Raw genomic sequence first — 18,244 nt, forward strand, 5'->3', positions numbered from 1 at the left:
TCCTTATCCTTATCTCAACAGTCCTTTAGAAAAAACAACAAACAAACAAACAAAAAGCTGGGGTGGGGGTGGGGCAGGAATCAGTACCCAAGGGTCAGCCCCTTCAGCCAGCAAATACAGACCCCACCCCTCCCCCGGGGCAAAGAAAGGCCAGGAGGAGGGAACTTGCAAACCAATCATAATTTTATAAGCTTTGATAGGAACATAGATCGCTGAAAAAAGGTTCTGATTTAAGAGACGGTCGATATTCAAGACCTGAATCTCCAGCCTGAAGGTGGAGGCAGAGTATGAAACAGATTCATTCGTTTCCTTCCTGGGAGCTCAGTCCACAACCAGAGCTGCCGCCATCTACCTCCTGTGGCTCAAAAGTGCCTTCAGAACTAAAATGGAATGTAGTGAGTTCCTAACTGATAAAACCGAAACAAACAAAAACAGACAGAAATAACTCAACTCTGGAAATATAACTGCTTAACTATTTCTTTGTGTTTTTATTAAACGTTTTTGTTTTTTTTTTAAATTTCTGCCTGGTTATGACAATTAAATAGGAAACCACAATTACAATTCACAAACTGTGGCATGAAAGAGAACACACACCTCATCAGGAATGACACCAAACCCTTTCCATTTTATTCATTCAAGAGAGTCCAGTGCACAAGTGTGAAATACAAGCACTGTCGTTTTTTCTTGCAAGAGGGAAAAACATTTGTTCTGGCAGCGCTTTTACAATTCCAGGAAGTGGTTTTGATACCACAAGATGCAGGAATAGAAACCATAACAAACTTGGAGGGCTTTTGTTTGCGAGGCAGGGACGTCTTGGTTGGAAAAGATTCCCCTTGTGCTTACGAATTGCCTGTCAGCCTCCCCGGCTGAGTCTTCCCAGGTGTTGAAAGAGAAAATGGAATTTCCTGCATAAATGAAGAAAATTCCTATAGAGCAGAATGTTTTCTGTATCTCCGACCCTCCCCCAACCGTGAAGCAAGTTCTCAAGCTTTTCTGGAGCTGCTTTTGGTCACATGACCCTCTATCATGATGACCTTTTTGCTAAAATATATGTGACACCAAACTTTCTTCTTATACTGCTTCTCTAGGGTTCAGATGACAGCACAAAACATCACTTGTCCAAAAATAGCAGATATTAAGAATGTGGGCATCTATGTTCATGACAAGAGCACATACTTTGCAGGGTATGTCACCCAAAGGAGCTTTTTTATTTTCATTTAATATGGTCCCCTGGGGAGTTAGCCTGAAGTCATTTACAAGTCTTTTCCTGGTCAAAGTCGGTTAATTTGACAGTTCAGGAACTGTTTGTGCCGATTGAAAAAACATTTACGCCCAACAATTCAATGGTCCATAAAGCAATTAAATGTTACCATTCAGTTTACACTTACACACACACACACACACACACACGCACAGGAGAACTGTGACAAAAGGATTAAGAAGGTGAATCTCGTGACTGTTCCAAAAGAAAATGCAAATTTGAGGTGTCATATTCAAGTATTAAAATGCAGAACTAGTCTGATCCCATTTGATTTTATGATTATAAGAAGTCATACTTGTTTCACTGAGGTTCTGGAGTTAATAAAGTTACCTCCTGGGGCACAAAATAATCTACAAAAATTATTCGCGATTTTTCACAATGCAGCCACTTGCTTGTTACTTCTTTCAAAAATATGTGGGGACGTTGTATACTGTGGCATTCCAAGAGTCACTACTTTATAGAGGAAGTAAAAGAATAATACCAGCTGACTCATTTTTCTTGCCTTACAGGGGTGAGAAACAGTTCTACACATTTTCAGTCAACACGCAGAGGAGGCAGATGTAAACAGAGTCAGGCACACTCTTCAAAGAATGTTGTTACTATTGCAGCAGATGCTGTTTGGCCCCGGTAAGGAGGAGAAGAGAGAGCAGTTTGGTTGGTTGGCTTTTTAAGTTTTACCTCGCAGAGGTTTTAAAACCAGGGTTTTACTAGTTCTTGGCAGTAGACCATCCAGTCAGAGGCTCTGTATTTATAAAATAACCAATGTGGGCTTATGCTCTCCAGTTAGGCAACTCGCTAGCTTTCGGTCTTACACCAGATGTGGAGGCTTTCAGAGTGCTCTACTAAATTTCACGGACTCTTTTCTGGGGGCAGAAAAGAAAGGACTTACTAGCAGAGCTCTTTACCTGCTTCAGAACTGACTCCTGATTATCTGAAGCTATTGCAAAACTCTGCTTTTCCTTGGATTTGTGGATCCCTTGATCCCTGTCCCCAGAAGAATCTTAATCGCCAGGCCTCCGTCAGACTATCACCCAGTAACAACTCACAGTCATCACAAAGCCCGGAGCAAGGAAGACTCTGCCCAACACTAGTGATATGTGGGGGCAAAGAAAAGGAAGAATCCTCCTACCCTGCCCAACAGGTTACAGGCAGGGACCTTTATTTAAAAGGACGGACACCGCCTGACCTGAAATGCATGTTCAAAGTTCTTGCTGATTATCGTCAGACTCTATGAACCAACCCTTAATCCATGGGCAGAGAGATAGTATCTTTTTTTTAATCTGCAAAGAATTAAAGAATAAACAAAAGGTCCTATACTAAAATAAGAAATCAGCCCCATCTTGGCACAGTTCTCATCAGAATATTGCACCCAGTGTGAACTAACTCTAGAAGCTTCAAACTGTATAAATTTAAATGTATTTGCATATTATAAAAATAAAGATAAACATATATATATTTTACACTAGTTACGGAACAGCAATGAATGGTCAGTCGATCTCTCTTTCACATTTAACAGAACTGAAATCTGAGTGCTCTAAATACTGCCACCTGTACTGGAATTATGGCTTATATGTGCACGGAAAATAAAATCCCTGAGAAGCCATTCGACTTTTTTTTTTTTTTCTTCAAGTAGCGCTCTCCTTGGAGGATCACAGTTCTGAGGTTCAGGTTGTAAAACATTTGCTCCACAGTCTCTCTCATCCTGCCCCCCCCGCCCCGCCCCACCTCTCCCCACCTTGTCTAGAGGCTAGGTGTGCTTCCTCCCTGAAAGCACCCTGAACACACATGCACTCAAATTCACAGAACACGCCAGGGAGTGTGGAGGGTTTGCCGGGTACAAAAGATGGTCCAGGTGCGTTCTGATGCTCTTTTCTCCATGGAAATTCCACAGCCATAAAAGTCACTGGTTTCTGTGCTTTTCACCAACGTTCTTTCTATGTGGGTAGATGAGAAGAAAGCACAGAAATGAACAAAGGAAATAGGAAACGATGTTCTTGATGATAAGAACTGCAAGTCATACTGTTTTTTTTTTTTTTGCACCACTGATTTTCATGTCTACTTCTAGAGCTCCGTATAAAATTGTAAATGCAGGCAACCAATGTTCCTACAAAGGAAAGAGGCTTTTTACTAGAAACCTAGTCAAACATTTCTGTCTATGGCATTAAGATCAGACATAAAGAGAAAACTAGACGAATTAGCTATAACTACCTATTCCATTGTAATTTCACAGCTTAACTAGATTTCTGATTAAGAATCCTGAACTCTACACACCACTGCTTCCTTTCAGGAAACACACATAGACACTAAATAACCCTCTACCAGTAGGAATATATATCAGTACTAAGAAGTGAGAATGAGTGTCTATCTGGACTAAAAAGCATGATTTTACTTATAGACTGCCAAACTAAAAGCTGGAGTTGGATGAAAATAAAATGAAGAAACTGCTGTATCATCAACTAATTAAACCAAGTGGCATTCAATTCAGACGAAAGGGTTAGACGAAAACATGTCAAATGCTCCCATCCCTTATTTTAGCTTTCCTATAATGACACATGACGTGATATTTTTTAAAGTGTTTTGACAACGTTTAATAAAACATACAAAGACATAAAGGGGTTATTACCTGCTTCTCCCACCCTCCACCCCACATCTGTCTTAATGCTGCCTGATTTTTTGGAAACTGATAATTCAGTATCTACCTAAGACATCTCTCTAGCCCACATAAGAACTGGCTGAGCATAATATTAATAACATCACCAAAAATACGCACCTTCCATTTACTAAGTACTTACTATACACTAGGAATCACATCGTTCACCATGTTGCATTATTTGATTAATCCTAACTCATAACACTCTATCAGGTGAGCTCTGCATTCACCAAGAAAGAAGCTGAGGTTCCAATAGGTTAAATAACTTCCCCGAGAGCACACACCAGTGGGCAGCAGGGCCAGGCCTTTAAAGAGGGTTATTTGACTCCAAAGTATGCTTGACAGCTAAAAGCAAGGCTGGAATATTTGGGGCCCTAGGGGTAGTTTCACATTTCTATGGCACTGAGGCATATGGACTTTTGGAAGGCCTATTAATAGAGTAAACTTCCCAGTAGAGAAGGTTTTGAAAACTGCCTCAGATTCAAGTCATCATAAATCTAAGTGTAAAGAGGATGGCAGTGTGAACACTCAACCCAACTAAGCAGTTAACTCTGGTGACGTGAGTTCCAGCTTCATGGGGGGCGGGGGGGGGGGAGGTGCTGCGTTACGCTTTTCTCACTGAATCTAACCTTGAGAAATGCAGGCAGCTGTGTCTGGCTGTCTGCTCCCCTGAGCCGCTAGTAAGACTGAGAAACACAAGGATACGTAATCAAGGGCACCTAGAGGGAATATTCCAGTGTTCAAGGGAGAAAAAGGAAAACTGGTTTGAGCGTTTTTGCACGTGGATATCATTTTTCTTGTGTGGGCGCTTAGGGGAAGAGAAGAGCCATGGAATCACCAACCCTCCCCACCTCTCCCTGCTCTTCCATCTCGAACTCGCCCTCATCTGTCAAGATCCACCTCAAATGCTACTTCCTGGAGCTTTTCCTGATTGTCCGGCAGAGTTCTTTCTTCTCTTTGTCCACAGGACTTTGTCGATACACCTGTCGCTGCAGGTATCACATTTTAATTGGAATTAGACATTCGCAAGTTTCTCTGGTTGTGTCTTTGGTTCCCATTCTCCCCAAGGAGGCTATTAGATTCTTGCGGATCTCTATTATTTCTCCACCCTCAACAGTTGGCATAATGCCTTGTAGAGGGCAAATATTCAACAAAGATCTGCTGAATGAATAAGGAATAAGATGTGATGAAGAAGTCACAGGCAAGAACAGCCAAGCTACTCTGAGATCGTTTCGGTGAGGGGGTGGGTGAGAAGTACTAAGGAGATGTGAAGGAAAGAGGGTCTGAGTCCAGTTAGAAGGACTGGGGGCGGCTTCTCAGAGGAGGTGACACATGTCCTGAGTCTTAGGGAATATGGGCCTTCATCAGGTAGGAGAGAAGGGGTGGCAGCTAGCTGTGGACCGAGAGCCGGCCAGAGGTCAGGTGTGGCTGACCCTCCACAGTAACGGAACGAGTGTCACAAGTCAAAGGGTGGCTGGGGTCTGCTGGGGAAGCCTTGTGTGTCATGTCCGGGATTTTGAACTTGCACCATAATCACCAGGAAGCCAGTCAAGGCTTTTCAATAGAAAATTGATGGAGTCTGATGTTGAAAAATCAATTGGTTTCAAGGACAAAAAGACTAGCGAGGAGGAGGCCAGGTGAGACTCAATGACAGGGATCTTGGCAGAGACAGGAGGACCTACAGGAAAGCACGGGCCGAAGAGAAAAGTTCCATGGCCAGATTCGCTCATTCAAGACACACGATGAGGTGGGGTAGCAGGTCGCAGGGGAAGGCTGACTGCGCGTGGGAAGAGGGAGCGGCAAGGGTTGAGTGGACAGACGCGCAGAGACGGGAGGAGGCACGGGCAGTGAAGAGCTCCGGGGCAGGGGACGAGATGTGCGCCAGGGAGCCACGGCACGTCCAAGGGAGCAGCCGGGCGGGACGATGGAAACAGGCCCGCAGCTGAAGGGAGGGGTCAGCTGGGGGGCTCGCCCCAGAATCCCCTCAGGTTTCAGAGCCTGCTCTTCCTGGGACACAGCAAACGCATTCAGCGTATTTAGAAGCTCAGGCTGACAGTGAAGCCACACCCTGTTGTATTGACGTTAAGCGGGTCTTTTCTGTCCTCTGATGCTTTGACCTCTGCGGCCTTGCCCACCGTGGAGAGACTGCCCCTCCCAGGGTCAGCCAGTTAGTGCCCACACGTAGTGAACAACTCAGACGCGAGCGTGCTTCTCATGCAAACCAGCGAGTCCGGAGTCCACACGCCTGACCACCCCGTTGACCAGGCTCTCACACTCCAGGCCACTCTCCACCTGCCCTGATCACACCAGGGCCAGGCTCCAGACAACTCGGGACTGTCTTTGTGCCCCAGAGCCCGCAGAAACTACCCAAACTGGCCCATCCTACATGTGTTCCCCTGCCTTGCCCGTACCTTCCCGCAGAGACCGCAGCACAGGCCCCTCCCCTCCGCCTCCTGGCCCACAGGTGCTTCCCCACGCAGCCCCGCCCCCGCCCCAGGGCACGGTGTGCCCCTCCTCGAAGGAACTGTAATAAACTGTCTTTTCTCCGGCAGTCGTTTCCTGATCTGTTGGCCTCATGTATCTCCAATCTTCCATTCCCATGGTATAAGGAGTTTGTCCAGGCACATGGGCACTGGCATCTACAATATGAAAGGAATGATCCCACTCATCTCTTTATCCCAGGAAGATGGGTTTAGGACACTGATGGGTTTAGGAACCCAGGCAACATTGGTTGCCTGCTAAGCAGCTGCAGGTGGCCTCATAAACAGATCTGCTTGTACTTCACCTTGACCCCTTCGTGGCGGTGGAGGGGAAGGTGAGCCAGCCTGCTCTCCTGCCTACTCAGCACACACATCTACCTGCCTTGCGCCGGTATCTCAATTAATAAGCAAAACAGTCCTAGGTAAGTCAGTGAGTGGATTTTACTCTAGCATCTATATTTGGATTTTGAAATTTTGTTTTCTATTATTACCTTTATATGTTATGCATGGTGTACATACTAATATTTCTGATAGAAATAACAGCAACTGGATTTATTGAGCGCTACTTAATCTGTGTAAGGAATAATGCTAAATGCTTCCCCTGAAACTCTCTAAATGCACAGAACGGGCTCAGGAGATAGTGCTGCTGTGATCTGCACCTGTCACAGCGCTAACACACAGCCGGATTCAAACTCAGGGCATAACTGCAGAGCCTGTCAAACTGCCTTGAGAAAATAAATACCAACGCTGCTTTTAAAAAGCTGTTTGCTGGGACTTCCCTGGTGGCGCAGTGGTTAAGAATCTGCCTTGCCAATGCAGGGGACACGGGTTCGAGCCCTGGTCCGGGAAGATGCCACGTGCTGCGGAGCAACTAAGCCCTTGCACCACAACTACTGAGCCTGTGTTCTAGAGCCCACGAGCCACAACTACTGAGCCCGTTTGCTGCAACTACTGAAGCCCGTGCACCTAGAGCCTGTGCTCTGCAACAAGAGAAGCCACCGCAATGAGAAGCCAGTGCACCGCTCGCCACAACCAGAGAAAAGCCCTCACGCAGCAACAAAGACCCAACGCAGCCAATAAATAAATAGTCAATTAGCTACAAAGTGGGAAACAGGATTTTAAAAAAATGGTTTGCTGTGTTAATCAGCTTGAGCTTTTCCTGATGTTATATTCTTGCGTTACATTAGAATGAGTTTTTTAAAATGACTTTTTTCCAAAAAGGGTCTAAGGTGACTGATATATGCATTATAGTAAATTAGGCAAAAGAATTGAGCAGTTTTCTTATTTTTAATTCTCCAATATGTCTTGATTCTGGATAAGTAAAAGATTTGTAATCTTAAAATGTCCTGCTGTATGGAATCTCTCCATCCCAAGCCCATCCTCCCCCTTTTTTCCCCTAAACTCTCCAAGTCCTTAGGAGGCCCTTACCTATTTAAGAAACCCTCTCTGCTTCCCAGAGACTTACCCTTAAAAATTGGTGCTCCTAAAGTCACAGATTGGGTACAGTAAAAATGATGGCATAAGGGAAAGAAGCACTATCTTTTCCACTTAATTGTCCAAGAAAGTATGAAGATACCTAAGCAGAGAGGGAACAAATTCCAGTATCAATGTGGCTGATGGGAGACTGAATAATCAAAGAAACACTATTCCTCCCAGTCGTGAAAGCAACAAGGCAAGGAGCCCTCTTACTCCTTACAAAGAACAAAACAAATCAATGCAAATCATTGTGATACACCCCACAGGCAACCTCCACATCTAAGCCTCCTTTCCTTCTGAAATTCCATCCCGTCCCCACCCTTCGTGTTTTACACTTCTGAGATCAGTGAAAAATTCTCCATTGTGATTAAGCCAAATTCATCCATTCCTTAAAAAAAAGGTTTTTTAATCGAGTCCTTACGAATCTGAGTGCAGTTAAACATACTTTGCCTATTTATTTGGTGAGGTAAAGGCCACAGAATCTTCATCCTACTTTTTACAAAAGGCTTAGTTGGTCTTAAATATCCTTATGTCATAACAATGTAACTGCCAAAATTCCTATGCAAAGTAATCACCATGGGTTTGAGAATACTTGCAAACAGTAAGTAGCTGGAATCTTACTTGAATTGGAACGCTATAGTATATACGCAATAATCCAAGTTTGAAATGCAGTGTGAGCCTTGTCCTTTATTATCGGTAATACTTTCTGGAAAGGAGAAAGCTTTGCCCAGCAATTTTCAAATCGGCCCATTTTTTCTAATTCTGTAACACATGACCTGCCAAAATCAGAATTTGCTTCCTTCTTCAGTTCCACCACTCCACAGACAGATAGGGTAGCACCACAAAAGAAATGGCAACGGCCAGAAGATAAAAATGATACTTTTCTGTTTCCTGCATGTTCAAGGACCAGTCCGTTAAGAAGCCACATGGGAGTGTAGTTGCATTCCAGTATGTCTTTTAAAAAAATGTTTATATTGGACTGTAGGTGATTTACAGTGTTGGGTTAGTTTCAGGTGTACAGCAAAGTGAAACTGTTATACATATGCATATACTCACCCTGTTTTAGATTCTTTCCCCATACAGACCAATAGAGAGTATTGAATAGAGTTCCCTGTGCTATACAGTAGGTCCTTGTTGGTTATCTATTTTAAATATAGTAGTGTGTATATGTCGACCCCAATCTCCCGATTTATCCCTCCCACCCACCTTTCCCCGTTGGTAACCATAAGTTTGGTTTCTATGTCTGTGAGTCTGTTTCGTAAATAAGTTCATTTGTATCATTTTTTAAAGATTCCACATATAAGCGATATCATGTATTTGTCTTTGTCTGACTTCACTTAATATGATAAACTCCAGGTCCCTCCATGTTGCTGCAAAGGGCATTATTTCATTCTTTTTAATGGCTGAGTAATATTCCATTGTATATATGTAGCACATCTTCTTTATTCATTCATCTGTTGATGGACATTTAGTTTGCTTCCATGGCTTGGCTACAGTATACAGCACTGCAACACTGTGGTGCACGTATCCTTTTGAACCATGGTTTTCTCCAGATATATGCCCAGGAGTGGGATTGCTGGGTCATATGGTAGCTCTTTTTAGTTTTTTAAGGAACCTTCGTACTGTTGTCCATAGTGGCTGTACCAATTTACATTCCTACCAACAGTGCAGGAGGGTTCCCTTTTCTCCACACCTTCTCCAGCATTTATTGTTCGTAGACTTTTTAATGATGGCCATATTCTGACTGGTGTGAGGTGATATCTCATTATAGTTCTGATGTGCATTTCTCTAATAATTGGTGATGTTGAGCATCTTTTCATGTGCCTCTTGGTCATCTGTATGTCTTCTTTGAAGAAATGTCGGTTTAGGTTTTCTGCCCATTTTTTGATTGGGTTGTTGTTTCTTTTGATATTGAGCCACATGAGTTATTTGTAAATTTTGGAAATTAATCACTTGTTGGTCATATCGTTTGCAAATATTTTCTCCCATTCTGTGGGGTTTCTTTTCGTCTTGTTTATGGTTTCCTTTGCTGTGATAAAGCATTTAAGTTTAATTAGGTTCCATTTGTTTATTTTTATTTTCATTACTCTAGGAGGTGGATCCAAAAAGATATTGCTACGATTTATGTCAAAGAGTGTTCTGCCTATGTTTTCCTCTAAGAGTTTTATAGTATCCAGCCTTACATTTAGGTCTTTAATCCATTTTGGGTTTATTTTTGTGTATGGTGTTCGAGAATGTTTTAATTTCATTCTTTTACATGTAGCTGTCCAGTTTTCCCAGCACCACTTATTGAAGAGGCTGTCTTTTCTGCATTGTGTAGTCTTGTCTCTTCTGTCATAGATTAATTGACCATAGGTGTGTGGTTTTATTTCTGGGCTTTCTATCCTGTTCCATTGATCTGTATTTCTGTTTCAGCACCAGCACCATACTGTTTTGATTACTGTAGCTTTGTAGTATAATCTGAAGTCAGGGAACTGATTCCTCCAGCTCTGTTTTTCTTTCTCAGGATTGCTTTGGCTATTTGGGGCCTTTTGTGTTTCCATACAGTTTGTAAAATTTTTTGTTCTAATTCCATGAAAAATGCCATTGGTAATTTGATAGGGATTGCATTGAATCTGTAGATTGCTTTGGGTAGTATAGTCATTTTGATAATATTGATTCTTCCAATCCAATAACATGGTATATCTCTCCATCTGTTTGTGTCTTCTTTGATTTCTTTCATCAGTGTCTTATAGTTTTCTGAGTACAGGTCTTTTGCCTCCTTAGGTAGGTTTATTCCTAGGTATTTTATTCTTTTTGATGGGACGATAAATGAGATTTTTCCCTTAATTTCTCTTTCTGATCTTTTGTTGTTAGTGTATAGGAATGCAAGAGATTTCTGTGTATTTCATGCAACTTTACCAAATTCATTGATGAGCTCTAGTAGTTTTCTAGTAGCATCTTTAGGATTGTCTATGTAGTATCATGATGTATCGATCATGGTATATGATCCTTTTAATGCATTGTTGGATTCGGTTTGCTAGTGTTTTGTTGAGGATTTTTGTGTCTATGTTCATCAGTGATATTGGCTTGTAATTTTCTCTTTTTTTGTGGTATCTTTATCTGGTTTTGGTATCAGGGTGATAGTGGCCTCATAGAATGAGTTTGGGAGTGTTCCTTCCTCTGCAAATTTTTGGAAGAGTTTTGGAAGGATAAGTGTTAACTCTTCTCTAAATGTTTGATAGAATTCACCTGTGAGGCCATCAGGTCCTGGACTATTTGTTGGGAGTTTTTCAATCACAGTTTCAATTTCAGTACTTGTGATTGGTCTGTTCATATTTTCTTTTTCTTCCTGGTTCAGTCTTGGGAGATTGTATCTTTCTAAGAATTTGTCCATTTCTTCCAGGTTGTCCATTTTATTGGCATAGAGTTGCTTGTAGTAGTTTCTTATGATCCTTTGTATTTCTGTGGTGTCAGCTGTAACATCTCCTTTTTCATTTCTAATTTTATTGATTTGAGTTCCTCTGCCTTTTTTTTATCAATTTTGTTTAGGTTTATCAATTTTATCTTTTCAAAGAACGAGCTTTTAGTTTCACTGGTTTTTATTTATTTTTTCCACTGGTTTTTTTTCAATTGTGTTCTTCCTCTCTATTTCATTTATTTCTGCTCTGATTTTTATGATCTCTTTCCTTCTGCTAACTTTGGGTTTTGTTTGTTCTTTCTTTGGCTGCCTTAGGTGTAAGGTTAGGTTGTTTGAGATTTTTCTTGTTTTCTGAGATTGTAAGATTGTAAGATTCTGAGATTGAGTAAGATTGTATTGCAATAAACTTCCCTCTTAGAACTGCTTTTGCTGTGCCCCATAGGTTTTGGATTGTCATGCTTTTGTTGTCATTTGTCTCTAGGTAGTTTTTTGATTTTGTCTTTGATTTCTTCAGTGATCCATTGGTTGTTTAGTATCATACTGTTTAGCCTCCACGTATTTGTGCTTTTTACAGTTTTTTCCTTGTAGTTGATTTCTAACCTCATTGTGTTTGGAAAAGATGCTTGATATGATTTCAGTTTTCTTAAATTTACAGAGGCTTGATTTGTGGCCCAGCATATGATCAATCCTCAAGAATGTTCCATGTGCACTGGAAAAGAATGTGTATTCTGCTGCATTTGGATGGATATAAATATCAATAAGTCTATCTGGTCTAATGTGTCATTTAAGGGCTGTGTTTCCTTACTGATTTTCTGTCTGGATGATCTGTCCATTGATGAAAGTGGTGTGTTAAAATCTGCCACTATTATCGTGTTACTGTTGATTTCTCCTTTTATGGCTGTTAGTATTTGCCTTATATATTGAGGTGCTCCTATGCTGCGTGCGTTTATATTTACAATTGTTATATCTTCTTTTTGGATTGATCCCTTCATCATTATGTGGTGTCCTTCCTTGTCTCTTGGAACATTTTTATTTTAAAGTCTATTTTGTTTGATATGAGCATTGCTACTCCAGCTTTCTTTTGATTTCCATTTGCCTTTTTCATTCCCCTCACTTTCAGTCTGTATGTGTCCCTAGATCTGAAGTGGGTCACTTGTAGACAGCATATATACAAGTCTTGTTTTTGTATCCATTCAGCCAGTCCATGTCTTTTGGTTGGAGCATTTAGTCTGTTTACGTTTAAGGCAATTATTGATATGTAGGTTCTTATTGCCATTTTATTAATTGTTTTGGGTTTGTTTTTGTAGGTCTTTTTTCTTTCCTCTTTTGTTCTCTTCTCTTGTGATTTGATGACTAACTTTACTGTTGTGTTTGGATTCCTTATTCTTTTTTGTGTGTGCATCTATTGTAGATTTTTGGTTTGTGGTTACTATGAGGTTTTAATACAGCAATCTATATAAAAACAGGATTGTTTTAAGTTGCTGGCCTTTTAATTTCAAATGCATTTCTGATATCCTGCATTTGTATTCTCTTTTCACGACTGCTGGCTTTCATATCATTTTGTGTGTGGATGACTTGCTACCTTTACTGTAATGTTTGCCTTTACCAGTGAGATTTTCCATTTGTAATTTTCTTGTTTCTAGTTGTGGCCTTTTCTTTTCCACTTAGAGAAGTTCCTTTAGCATTTGTTGCAAAGCTGGTCTGGTGGTGCTGAAATCTCTTAGCTTTTGCTTGTCTGTAAAGCTTCTGATTTCTACGTCAAATCTGAATGAGAGCCTTGCTGGATAGAGTATTCCTGGTTGTAGGTTCTTCCCTTTCATCACTTTAAATATATCATGCCATTCCCTTCTGGCCTGCAGTTTCTGCTGAGAAATCAGCTGATTACCTATGGGAATTCCCTTATATGTTTTGTTGCTTTTCCCTTGTTGCTTTTAATTTTTTCTCTTTGTCTTTAATTTTTGTCAGTTTGGTTACTATGTGCCTTTGTGTGTTCCTCCTTGGGTTTATGCTGCCTGGGACTCTCTGTGCTTCCTGGACTTGGGTGACTGTTTCCTTTCCCATGTTAGGGAAGTTTTCAGCTACTATCTCCTTAGATATTTTCTCAGGTCCTTTCTCTCTCTCTTCTCCTTCTGGGACCCCTATAATGTGAGTGTTGGTGTCCCAGAGTTCTCTTAGATTGTCCTTATTTCTTTTCACTCTTTTTTCTTTATTCTTGTCCACAGCAGTGATTTCCACCATTCTGTCTTCCAGCTCACTTATCCGTTCTTCTGCCTCATTTGTTCTATTGATTCTTTCTAGTGTATTTTTCATTTCAGTTATTGTATTGTTCATCTATGTTTGTTTGTTATTTAGATCTTCTAGCTCTTCGTTAAACATTTCTTGTATCTTCTCGATGTATGCTTCCGTTCTTTTTCCAAGATCTTGGATCATCTTTACCATCATTACTCTGAATTCTTTTTCAGTTAGGTTGCTTATCTCCAATTCACTTAGTTGTTCTTTTGAGGTTTTATCTTGTTCCTTCGTCTGGGACATATTCCTCTGCTGGCTCATTTTGTCTAACTTTCTGTCATTGTGGTTTCCATTCCATAGGCTGCAGAGTTGTAGTTCTTCTTGGCTTCTGCTGTCTGCCCCCTGGTGGATAAGACTGATCTAAGGGGCTTGTGCAGGCTTCCTGGTGGGAGGGACTAGTTTCTGCCCACTTGTGGGTGGAGCTGGGTCTTGTCCCTCTGGTGGGCAGGGCCCTGTCAAGGGGTGTGTTTAGTGGGCAGCTGTGGGCTCAGGAAGACTTGAGGCAGCCTGTCTGCTGATGGGTGGGGCTGTGTTCCCACCCTGATGCTTGTCTGACCTGAGGCCTCCCAGCACTGGAGCCTACAGGCTGGTGGCTGGGGCCAGGTTTTGGTGAGAAAATGGCAGCCTCCAGGAGGACTTGCACCAATGAGTACTCCCCAGAACTACCGCCACCAGTGTCTTTGTCCCCACAGTGAGCCAAAGTCGTCCCCCCTCCCCCCACCAGTAGGAGACCCTCCAATACCAGCAGATAGGTTTGGCCCAGGCTCTTGTGAGGTCACTGCTTTTTCCCCTGGGTCCTAGTGCACATGCGGCCTTGTGTGCACTCTCCAGGACTGGAGTTTCTGTTTCCCCCAGTCCTGTGGAATTCCTGTGATCAAATCCCACTGGCCTTCAAAGCCAGATGCTCTGGGGGCTCCTCCTCCTGAAACCAGACCCCCAGGCTGGGGAGCCTGATGTGGGGTTCAGAACTCTCACTCCTGTGGGAGAACCTCTATGATACAGTTATGTTCCAGTTGGTGGTTTGCCCACCTGGCAGGTATGGGATTTGATTTTATCGTGATTGCACAGCTCCTACTGTGCTGTTGTGGTTTCTTCTGTCTTTGGATGTAGGATCTTTTTTGGTAAGTTCCATCGTTTTTTTATTGATAGTTGTTCAGTAGTTAGTTGTGATTTTGTTGTTTTCATGAGAGGCGGTGAGCTCACGTCCTTCTACTCCGCCATCTTGTCCCCACCCACTGTATGTATCTCCAGTATTTCTTAAGGTAAAACATTTTCATAGCTAACCTTCTGAATCATGTCTTTTAAATGAAAATCAGTAGACAAATTGAGTCAAGTGGCAGTTTTTCAGAATATATATTTTAACTGGTAAAGGAGGAAAATCTCTTTGGAAATGAGAAAGAAATAGTCCATAAGTTATCTACAGATGAAAGGCAAATAGCAAGCTGCAATTTGCCCAAAGAAGTTCACACTTCCCTTCTGAGCTGAAATTTTAAAGTGTCTCAACCTGTAAAGCAACAGGATGAGACAGGAATTCACAAATAATTTTTTAATGAAAAAAAAAAAATCCTTCTATTGTACTTGCTTTGCTTTTCCCACTGAAAGTATATTTTTGCCCTTTATGATCCCTAAAGTCCAAGGCTCAGTATCCCTGTCTATATTAAAGGTCACTTAGGCTGCTGCTCAGAAGTTCTGAAGGATAAATACGTGACAGATGGATGTGTTAATTAACTACATGGTGGGAATCCTTTCACAGTGCGTACGGATATCAAATTACCACAGTGTACACTTTAAATATCTTACTTATCTGTCAATTACATCCCAATAAAGCTAAAAAAAGGAAGATCAGTGGGTGCCAAGGGTTAAGAGGGAAGAGGGGAGTGAGGGATAAAGAGGGGGAATGCAGAGGATTTTTTAGGGCAATGAAAATATTGTATAAGATACTGTAATGGTAGATACATGTCATTCTGTATTTGTCCAAACCCATGAAACGTACAACATCAAGTGTGAACCCTAATGTAAAGCGTGGGCTTCGGGTGATAACAAGGTGTCAGTGTAGGTTCATCACCTGTGACAAATGTTCCAGTCTGGTTGGGGAGGCTGTGTGTGGCCAGGGCAGGGGGTAGATGGGGTCTTTCTGTACCTTCTGCTCGATTTTACTGTGAACCTAAAACTGCTCTTAACAACTAAGTCTTTGTTTTTAAAAATTGCTACCTATACTTTAGGTATAGGTAGAGTTCTGAAGGAGGCTGATTTCCCTCCAAGAAACTCCATTTCCCTTCTACTGTTCAGTAAACGGGGCTGGCAGCAGGGGTACACGTCACTCCACTGCCTTCAGACTGCACTGGGCCAAGGATAACAAGTGTTTGTACGAATTTCCTTAAAACTCACAAATCTGTTTAATACCAACACACCAGGGAGCAAAACCATTCCTGAAAGTGGCACTAAAAATTATTTATTTTCTGCATGGAACTAGGTATTGTATTAGACACAGTGACTGCAGGTGGGCATGGGCATGAAATTTCTCTTTGATGAAAATGTTCTAAAATGAGATTGTGGTGACAACTGCACAACTCTGTAAATATAGGAACCATCACTGAATGGGTAAGTTTGATGGTATGAAAGTATACCAAAGCTTTAAAAAAATGTTTATCAGACAGAATCCATATCCTTAAGGAGGTCAGAATTTTTCAAAGCAACCCAGCAAATCTGCTACTAGACGAATTTTCATCTCATCTCCAAGGCAAATATCCTTGAAAATCAGCCCAGGATTGCCAAAGTATGGAAATGACTCGTATTTCTATCTGATATCAGCCAAGGGACCAAGAAGTCACTCAGTTGATACGTTTCTCCTTGGAGAGCGAGGTGCCGAAGGCCAGGCATTTCATTCACTTCATGTAACCTCTTCCCCGTGGAACGCTGGCAGAGACTTCACCATCATCCAAGGTGAATTAGGAGAATAAGTCACTTTTTTAAAAAAAAAATCACTACTTGCTCTTTATTCTCTGTCTGTAGGTGAATAACACACCTCGAAATTTTAAAAAATGAGAAATAGAGAAGCTTGGAATTCATAAGGAAGATCCAATCAAATAACAGTCATCAATGGTTTTTCCTTATAAAGCTCATAGTAGCACCATTATTTTACACATGGTCAAAGGCAGGCCGTTAATGACAAGTCTCATTTGACCTATAAAGGAGAGTGGTAAACTGGTCAACGAAGAGCTTGGGACGCCTTTTTAAAACCACTGTAAGATCTGGATCAATGACCTAAGAGTAGGGTGATTATTCTGGTTTTCCTGGGATGGCTCTGGTTGCCGCCTATCGTCCTGGCAGAATTATTAAGAATTCTCCTGAAGATGAGACTCACTGGCCTGGGAGCCCTGGAGGGGATCTCAACGAGCAGAATGTCTGGCACACACATGACAATCATCTGAGTGACTCGTTTTCTTAAAGACTAGTGCCTGGCCCTGGAAATTCTGATACACACGTGCCTGATGAAGAAAGTCTGATCTTGACCATCGACCTACATTTTAGAGGAGGAGAGAGCAGTAAAAGGTCACTCCCTAGTGACTTGCCTAAGTTAACTGGGGCTGGAGTTGCAAAACCAGGGCAATAACTCCAGCCTACCAATTTCTACTGTCCGCTGAGACCCTAAGTCTAACTCTCAGAAGCTCTCAGGCTCAGACCCAAGCTGTCTGGACCTAACGACCACCTCCTGGGACAGCTTTCCTCATCGATCCCCAAATCCCAGTTCCAATACATTGCCATCCACTTGTAAATTAGAGATTCCACTGGGCTGTGCAGGGCCTGACTGTTTGTTTCCATTTTGTTCTCAAGGATATTCCTTCATTTAGAATTGAGAGTTACCCTCTAAATCTGCCATCCACTGTATGAGACCTTTTCTTTAAAATCCATTTCAAAATAAAACTGTTCACAGAGCTGGGTCAAAAGCAGTTCAGTCCCTAAAGGTATCCCCTCCAGCATCTGGAAGTCTCAGGTCATGTGGCTCTGATTACCCAGGGCTTTAAAGCTGCTTGTTCATTTCAGGTATGATAAACTGGAAGAGAGAGGAGCTGATAGCATTTCTGCAGCTTGGTATAAATGTCGTTCTGTGGCAGTACAACAGAAGCCAGTGAGAAGACACTAACTCTGGCTCGGTGCCACTGTGGTTTCTTGTGCAAGTGGATATTTTAACTCCAACCTCTATCTCGTCTATTAAATGCCACGTGGCTATGGCAAAACAATAGGTTACCGTCTCTCCTGGCTCAGGAAAATCTACACCCCTGCAAAGCCTATTGCACAATTGTTTCCCTCCGTTCCAGACCCTGTTTTTTATCATATCCCTTTATCCTTACCCTATGTGTAAGAAAGGCACCAGTGTATACCAATTCAGAGAATGGTAACATTTCTGATGTTTGGTATGCTCAGGACAGGGGAATGTTCTGGTTCATATTTAGTTACTGGGTAATCCTAAGAAGCATTTCAAGGTTTCACAATGTCATAGGGTCATATATTAGTGATAAGTTAACCTTAAAAAGCATTCTGAATAGAAGAGCATGAGAAAAGACTTTCCCTTGGGTGTTCAGTGACATTTTGCAGCAAAGACGGATTAGGGATGTTCTGTCTAATGAGTCACCCAGTTTGGAGAAAAGGGACAGCTGCTAATGAATGAGAAATCCCCAGCAGACCCT

The 18,244-nt window shown here is 41.9% G+C and overlaps 1 protein-coding gene across 8 annotated transcripts in view; it reads right to left on the minus strand.

Moving 5' to 3' along the window:
* Positions 1-465: 465 nt before the first annotated feature.
* MFHAS1 (multifunctional ROCO family signaling regulator 1) overlaps positions 466-18,244 on the minus strand; it is a 115,881-nt gene continuing 98,102 nt past the window's right edge. For 3 of the 8 annotated variants that reach the window (XM_027122741.1, XM_027122739.1, XM_027122738.1), the window contains one exon: positions 466-905. In XM_027122741.1, coding sequence (XP_026978542.1) covers positions 854-905 — 52 coding nt within the window. In that variant the 3' untranslated portion in view covers positions 466-853. Of the gene's footprint in view, positions 3,196-4,540; positions 4,631-7,856; positions 7,968-18,244 lie in introns of all 8 variants that reach the window. The other 5 variants (XR_003436259.1, XR_003436260.1, XR_003436258.1 and 2 more) reach the window with 5 other exon arrangements.

Source organism: Aethalodelphis obliquidens, unplaced genomic scaffold, assembly GCF_003676395.1.
Source record: "Aethalodelphis obliquidens isolate GAN/ISIS:26980383/991018 unplaced genomic scaffold, ASM367639v1 scaffold25, whole genome shotgun sequence".
NCBI lineage: Eukaryota > Metazoa > Chordata > Mammalia > Artiodactyla > Delphinidae > Aethalodelphis > Aethalodelphis obliquidens.